Here is a 7681-nt window from a genome sequence, read left to right as displayed (position 1 = left end):
CTACTTCTTATTTTAGACTATTATTTTAGAATTTTTTCAATTTTTCAAGTGTAAAACAAATAAAAGGACAAATTATTGAAATAAAAATGATACTCTACTATCACACTATTCACTCTAGATTGGTATACATAATAAATTCGGTGCGTGCATAAACTGTTGGACCCTATCCATTGTTTATGCATGTTTTGCATTCTCATAGAAACCGTGGAATCTCTACCACAGTTTCTTCATAAATGCTTCATCAACGTAAACTCTGGAACTCTCTAACAGTTTACGTATATTTTAAATCCGTGAGACCTCTTCTATGATTTACATAGATTTGTAGAAAGTTGTATTGTTGTATCCAAATTGTAAAAATTGTGTTTTCGTAATTTTAAAAGCTAAATTTTTTATTTTCGTAAATTGTCCATTTTTTTATCTTGTTATAACTTAAATATAGTTGATAAATAAAAAAATTTATATGAGATATTTAAATATAAAATTATTTTTGTTTTTTTAAAAATTATTTTTAAAAAAGATTATTAAAATTTATCCAAACAATAGTATATTTTTGGTTTAATGTTTTTATCATATAAATTTATATTCTACTTTATTGAACGATATTTATGTGTTTGTTTCTTTTCATCAATGTTGAATCTATTCCAAGCATACATTATCTAACAGTATCATTGAATTTACTTTTGTATTTCATTTATAAATGGTTGGAAATTTATAATAATCGTTTTAGATCGTTCATATAAGTCTCGACCAAATAGGAAAATAAATATCTTTGATTTGTAGTGAATTTTATTTTATATTATCATAAAAAAACTAACTACAAACTATATGTTTTGTCACTCACACCAAATACATCTCAATTTAACTTTAAATCAACCATACTTTCTTTTCTTTCTTTTTTTTAAAGAAAATTCTTCTATCAAATTGTTTAGGAAAAGATATACATAACTTCCGTAAGAAAATTCTACCATTAGTGCAATACATAATTTTATCAGAAAAAACTCTCAAATATGCCGAGTTTAAACAATTTATAGATGAGAATAATAATAATGGGTTAGAATACCAATTCGCACGACATATAATACCATGTTTATCTTGTATTTTCTATAGTCTATATACATTTAAATTTGTTAGTTAAACTTTAGTTGTTAAAATTTATTCATTCGTTTCAATCTCACTTATTTCAAAATTAATATATTTTTATCTAAAATAAATCTCAATATTCATTCATTTTGTTCCTTTTGAAAATTTTATACACATAAGTTTTTATTTTTTAAATCGTAAAATATTAATTTTTTTAAACATATCTTTTATTATAAAAATATATTATAAATGAATGTAAAATATATCTTTTTATTAAGGTGAAAATTCAGGTGAAGTCAACTTCACTTGAAGTTGATACTTGAGAATCGTTGGATGAAAATTTAATCAAATCAGTCAAATCATCTAATGGTTTTTATGTATCAACTTCACGTCAAGTCCACTTCACTTGAATTTCTACCTTTTATTAATTTTGTATTCCAACATAATTTTGAATAACATCGTTAAAACAATATTCATTTTTTAAAAATTCATTTGAAAAAAATATCAAAATACAAAGTATATTGATGTGAATCCAATTTTGATCAAGATTAATTATACAGAAAGCACATTTATGAGCTATGAAATATGGCCATTTTTGGAGTTATCGTGTTTATATATCGGAAATATTTTGGATATAATACTCGTTCGATATGTATGTCTATTATATTTAATTATGTCTTAATAGATAATAAAAAATATTTTTTAGATATATTTAAATACTATTACATATCGATTATCCAGTCTTATTCTTAACATTGATTTTTAAAACAAATTTAAAAATAATATATTATTATTTATTAAAATAAAAAATATTTTAAATATTTTATATAATTAAAATAAAACATTAATAATAATTAAAAATTACTTTATATTTTAATATGAATAAAATATCAACATATCATTACGATATATCTAAAAAATATTTTATATATATATATATATGTGTGTGTGTGTGTGTCTTCGTATCTTATAATATTCTAAAATTCGTGTATCATCATATTTTGTCTCGTGCTCATATCCGTATTATAGTTTATGAGTAATGTTATATATTATGATGCATGGACACTGATACGGATACGGGACACGCCGATATACGAATTTTAAAATCTTATATGATACGGAGACACGTATATATATAAAATATAAAGTATTTTTTAGAAAAATTATAATGATATTTTGACATTTTATTGATATTAAAATATAAATTAAATTTTTTTAATTATTTTTAATGTCTTATTTTAATTATATCAACTATTTAAAATATTTTTTTGTTTTAATAAATAATAATATATACTATATCTAAATTTATTTTAAAAATAAGGCTAGATACGCTGACACATAATGATATTTAGGTGTGTCCAAACGTGTCCGAAATTTTTTATATTAAGACACGGTTGGACACAACAGACACACGTATCAAACGAGTATCGACAAATGTCGTGTCCGAAATGTGTCCGACGCGCAGACACGGCAATTCAGCGAAGTGTCCGTACTTCATAGGCTATATATCAAAATTTTTTTATAAACCAAATCTAACTAAATTAAATAATAAAATTTAAAATAATACTAGTTATAACTTATTTTTATTATATTAAATTAATTTAGTTAACAAAAAAAACTTAAATATATAAAATTATTTCACATTATATAATATCAATTTGCAAATATTATCCGAATACACACTTAATTAAAAAAAAATCTTTTAAAATGAGAAAAAATATAAAACAATAAAATAAAAATTTAATAAAAATTTAATTTATAATCTTTATTATTACGCGTGAAGTCTGCTATCTTAAATTTAAAGATAATTAAACATTCACTTTTTTAACTTTACCGGTTTTTTCGTTTTAGAAAATTTGATCCTGATTTGAATAGATTATAAAAATTGAATGTATCTTTGACCTAATTAATTGAAATGGATATTTTCTTGATATTTTTTGTGTGTTTAATAAATAAAAAAATCCCTGATTATTTATTACCATGTTCACACCCATAGGCCAAAAGAGGGAAGGAAATTGAAAAAGAAGGACTGTTGTGTTAATCTGAGTGAGCGAGTCAGAAAAGAACCGAGTGAGTGAGCGAGTTGAGTTGAGTGAGTGGGACCCACCAAAACTCGAGAACCGCTTCGTTGGGCCTATCTATATCGCACCACATTCATTACCTACTTTTTACAATTCCATCCCTCCACTTTTTTTTTTTTCTCTCAAAGAAAAAAACAAATATATTATCAAAGATGAAAAGAGCGCACAAACACTCTCTCTCTCTCTTCTGTTTCTGAGCCATTCTTGTGTTTGATCAAGTCAAAGCAAACCATCTTTTCTTCTTCTTCATCTTCTTCTTCTTTTCTTAACTATTCATTGTTGCACAAGAACATTGTCTGAACCAAGGAGACTCCTACTACAATAGGTAGATTAACATAGCCAGATTTTTAGTACCAGAATTTTCGCTCTCTTTCCTAGCTGCTGTTTTTTTTTTTTAATTAGAAAAAGGTTTTATTTTATTTTCTTCTGTTGAGGTTTCGGTCTGTAGCACCAGAAAAACCTGAAACAACAACACAGAGACACACGAACACGACGTTGGTTTTTATAGTTGGCATCGTCTAAGCCATGTATGTGTATAAACAACGTGTGTGTTGTGTGCCCGTGTAACTGTGTGGGTTGGTTTCTGGTTTTTGATTATCTTGTTTGTTATTGCCGAATTCCTTCCCCGAAAAATATTGTATTTATCTATATTCGTGCAATAATTAAAATCCAATCCAGTCCAAAGGGCACACACCGCCATTAAGATAATAAATTTACAGAGTTTGAGCGTTCATTGTTGTTGAACAAAATCCTCGCTCACCAGAAAATTCACCATTTACAGGATTCAAGAATCAAGAATCAAAGAACAGCAACAACAAGAACAGCTTCTTGTGGTTTCTGGGAAGCATTGGAAAGAACTGTATATTATTGTTGGCATTGGTGCTACTTACCTACCCCATTGAGAAAAAATCAAATTTTGATCGGTGGGTGATTCCAATTTTTAGCTGTTCCAATTACTGGGATCTGGATTGAAGTCTTTCAGAGGGTTTGATTGGGAATGAGTATCATGAAGTCATTGGATCACTGGAGGAGTTACTTCAGGTCTTGTTCATCTTCATCTGACATATTTGAAATAATTGACCATGCGATCATGGTGGCGGCTTCTGATTGCCCCAAGGAGTTCAGGCTGAGAAGGGACCATATTGCTGAGATGCTCTTCTCTTGCAAGCAAACAAGGTGTGTGGGTTGTGACAGGGTTGAGCTCTGTGTCCCTGTTGATGGTGCTGATGGTGGTGGAGCTCGTGGTGGTGGTGATGATGATGATGGTGCCTACAAGAGCAGTGGTTTTCATCACAATCGGGATGGTGTTGTTGAATTTGAAGCTGGGGCAAGCAAGGAGAGCAAGGTGAATAGCTCAAGGGGTGATATTGATGATCATGGTGACATGGATGTGAATAGGGTCCTTAGCAATTATAGCTTTGGTGAAGCTGAGGCATTGACTGATGAAATGGAAGAACAGTCTCAGTTTGTTGCTGAGGTCTTGAGGATCAGAGACATTCTCCATAACCGTCAAGAAGAGGTGTGTCTTGCTTAAGTTATCAGTTCTTGCTCCTTTGTGCTGTGATTTTGATGTTTGAGGAGATTTTTTAAGTCCTTTGACTTTTTGGTGTGATGTTGTTTATTATCAAGAAGTGTTTTAAGGTTCTTTTTGTGTTCTATGGAGTTCCCTGATTCATGCTGGTCTTGTTTTTCTTGTAAAAACAGTCAGATGCAGTATTGTTTGAATCACTGAGGAGGCTGCAACTGATGGAACTCACTGTTGATTGTCTCAAGGTTTGTGAATTCAATCATTCTTTGCTTTGGTTTTTTGGCAATCTGTTCTGGCTTTTAATTTTTGTGGCTGAGTTCTCTAATTCTTGGAATTACCTTTGCCAGGCAACTGAGATTGGAAAGGCTGTTAATCCTCTTAGAAAGCATGCTTCAAAGGATATCCGTCAACTCGCACGAAAGCTTATTGAGTATGGATTATTTCTGATAGATTTTTGTTTGCCATCCATGTATTTTAATAATCAGTGGTTTAGAATTGTAGGTGTATGAAACTGAGAATGAAAAACAAATTATTGTTATCATATATTTGACCCTGTTCCTTAGTGAAGTAATCATGTGTCCCTTATGCTCAACTTTGATGCTATGTTTCAATCTATGATGGGATGCTTAGATAGGCAAATGACTCATACTTCACATCTTGTATGCTTAGAAGTTAGCAATTATTGTTTTGATTCGTCTTAGCGAACTAGTTGAATTGCAGAATCTGTTTTAAAATATTCACTTTCATACCGAACAAGTGAACAACTATCTGATGTAATAATCTTTTCTTGATTTACAGTGATTGGAAAGAAATGGTAGATGAGTGGGTCAAGGCCACAGCTATTACAGGTATCAAACGTTTATCTAGCTTTGTGTGACAACTATCAAGACAATCCCGAACACCCGATTCTCTTTTTTGCATTCTAAATCTTGATTCATGTTTGAATTTGGTTTTACTAAATGTCTATAGGATCAGAAGGCACTCCAGATTCTGTAAATCCATCAGTTGTTGATGAAGAGGAAGGACTTCCATCACCTCCTTTGGACGAAGGCGCTTTCTTGGTAGCTTCAACCGGTTCAATTGAACTCTCTCAGGTATTTTACCTGTCCCTAATGTTTTTTTCCTCCCTTTTTTGAACTTAGATTTATGTAGAAACTGATTTTTTTTCTACTTCCCTTTGTTGTATGTCTCGTTTCTGGACGATGTAAAGTTCTTTGATGGCATGGATGATATCGGAAGTGAGTTGATTTCGCAATTTCTTATGTTTAGTCTATCTAGCATTTGCTCATTGGTTCTGACTGAATTCCCCATATCTTGATCAGGATGTTTTTCAGATCCTCGACAAAGTGGGCAAGTCAAGAACCGAGAAAATGGCAGAAAGCCATCAATGGACATCCAACATATGGAAAAGAGGAAACCACAGGCTTCAAATGACACTGCCAAGGATAGTAAGAGCCAGCTGGTTAAGAAAAATGAGGCCACAGTGAAGCCAAGTAGACCGGTAGCCGCTGATTCCGGTCCTGGCAGACCACCAAAGTCAAGCATGCAGCGAAAAAGCAATGTCGAGCCAAGAACAGACAATGGTACAGTCACAAGGAAGCCTCCGGTTGACCAGCAAGATGTAAGTAAAACATCTCTACAAAAGTTTGCAAAACTTAGATCTTAGGCATCTCTAACATGTCTAACATGTCTAACCGTTTCCTGTACTTCAGAAATCGAATTGCTCGGACGATGTGGATGCGAAGCTAGAAGCCACTAAGAGGAAACTTCAGGTTCGATATCAAGAAGCCGAAAAAGGTTTGTCATTTCTATGTTGAATTTGGTTTAGAACTGAGACACTTGAGATATTCATAGCACAGTGAACTGATTCAAGAAAGTATTGTCTGATGCTTGCAGCTAAGAGGCAACGAACTATACAAGTAATGGAATTGAATGATCTCCCAAAGCAAGGAGCCAGCCAGCGAAATCCTCAGTTCAAAGCCGGAAACCTTAACCGGCACTGGGCCAACGGTCGAAGGTAGAGGGTAGTTCATATTCTTGGAGGAACAACATTGGTCATTGTCACTCACTCTTTCAGTGTAGAGAATAACAAATCCAATTCACCATTCTTTCTTGTCAGAGGGGAAGTAAACTCTCAAGACTGTTTATTTTCCTCAACTTTGCGTCATATCTGAGTAAATAGGAATTTTTGCTGAGTCTATGATTTGGATTTAGAAGAGGGAATTATAACGTATGTTTATAAGAAAAATTATCTATTGTTTTCACCATTTTCTTTAGTTTATTACATTAGAGTTAGACTAAGGTGTCATATAACATAGTACATAGACTATTATGTTTAGAACTTTGAACAATTTCGATTTGCAATAACATTCAATAGGATTACTTTTCAGTGCTTTTTCTTTTTCACTTTTGGAATATAATATAGCATAAATTGTTGATTTAATTACCAAGAGTTTTAATGAGTATTGTTCTATTAAAATCTATTACTTTCTATTCATTTCATCCGTCCATCTTAACTAACTCAAAGTGGTCAAAGTCAAATCACTTTTTATTTATTTTGGCGGTTTGGTCCGAATGAATGGAATACATGAATATTGAAGGATTGAAGGGGTGACCCTTGATGAAATGCATAGGACAATTTGTTGAGTGATGCAACAATGGTTTGAATATTCCATCTTTTTTTTTTTCCCTAAAATAAAAGGAATTGAATGGTATGAATGTGAATATGACTAACATGACTGACTCTCAGGCAGATAGAGAGAGCACGTGCAAAAGTTGGAACTTTTTTTTTTAGTCGGTTTGACTTTCTTTATTCTTTGTTTCTATTGTTCTTTTTAATTTTTAATTTTTTTTACCGTGCTTCAAAGTTCAAATTATGGACTAATTCAATATTTTAGAAATTGTGAACAATAAATTACATTTTAGATTTATTAAATATAAATAAATTTAATTAATTCAAAATTTAAATTTTAAAATTAATTTTTTTAATCTA

The 7681-nt window shown here is 31.0% G+C and overlaps 1 protein-coding gene across 1 annotated transcript; it reads left to right on the top strand.

The window, feature by feature from the left end:
• Positions 1-3256: 3256 nt before the first annotated feature.
• On the top strand, positions 3257-7082 carry LOC130955810 (probable mediator of RNA polymerase II transcription subunit 26b). The gene is made up of 10 exons (XM_057882784.1): positions 3257-3486; positions 3943-4680; positions 4866-4934; positions 5037-5119; positions 5488-5537; positions 5659-5783; positions 5900-5927; positions 6012-6310; positions 6402-6486; positions 6586-7082. The coding sequence occupies exons 2-10, from the start codon at positions 4159-4161 to the stop codon at positions 6708-6710; spliced, it is 1386 nt and encodes a 461-aa protein (XP_057738767.1). The 5' UTR covers positions 3257-3486; positions 3943-4158; the 3' UTR covers positions 6711-7082.
• Positions 7083-7681: the final 599 nt, after the last annotated feature.

This window comes from Arachis stenosperma, chromosome 10, assembly GCF_014773155.1.
Source record: "Arachis stenosperma cultivar V10309 chromosome 10, arast.V10309.gnm1.PFL2, whole genome shotgun sequence".
In the NCBI taxonomy this organism is placed as follows: Eukaryota; Viridiplantae; Streptophyta; class Magnoliopsida; order Fabales; family Fabaceae; genus Arachis; species Arachis stenosperma.
Note: the sequence above shows the minus strand (reverse complement) of the source record. Positions and strands in the feature narration are given on the sequence as shown.

Bases quoted from the DNA above. Each gene is read 5' to 3' on its own strand.
- LOC130955810 (XM_057882784.1), top strand. From the start codon at position 4,159: ATGAGTATCATGAAGTCATTGGATCACTGGAGGAGTTACTTCAGGTCT. The intron at 4,681-4,865 runs GTGTGTCTTGCT...TTGTAAAAACAG, and splicing joins TCCATAACCGTCAAGAAGAG to TCAGATGCAGTATTGTTTGA. The intron at 5,784-5,899 runs GTATTTTACCTG...GACGATGTAAAG, and splicing joins GTTCAATTGAACTCTCTCAG to TTCTTTGATGGCATGGATGA.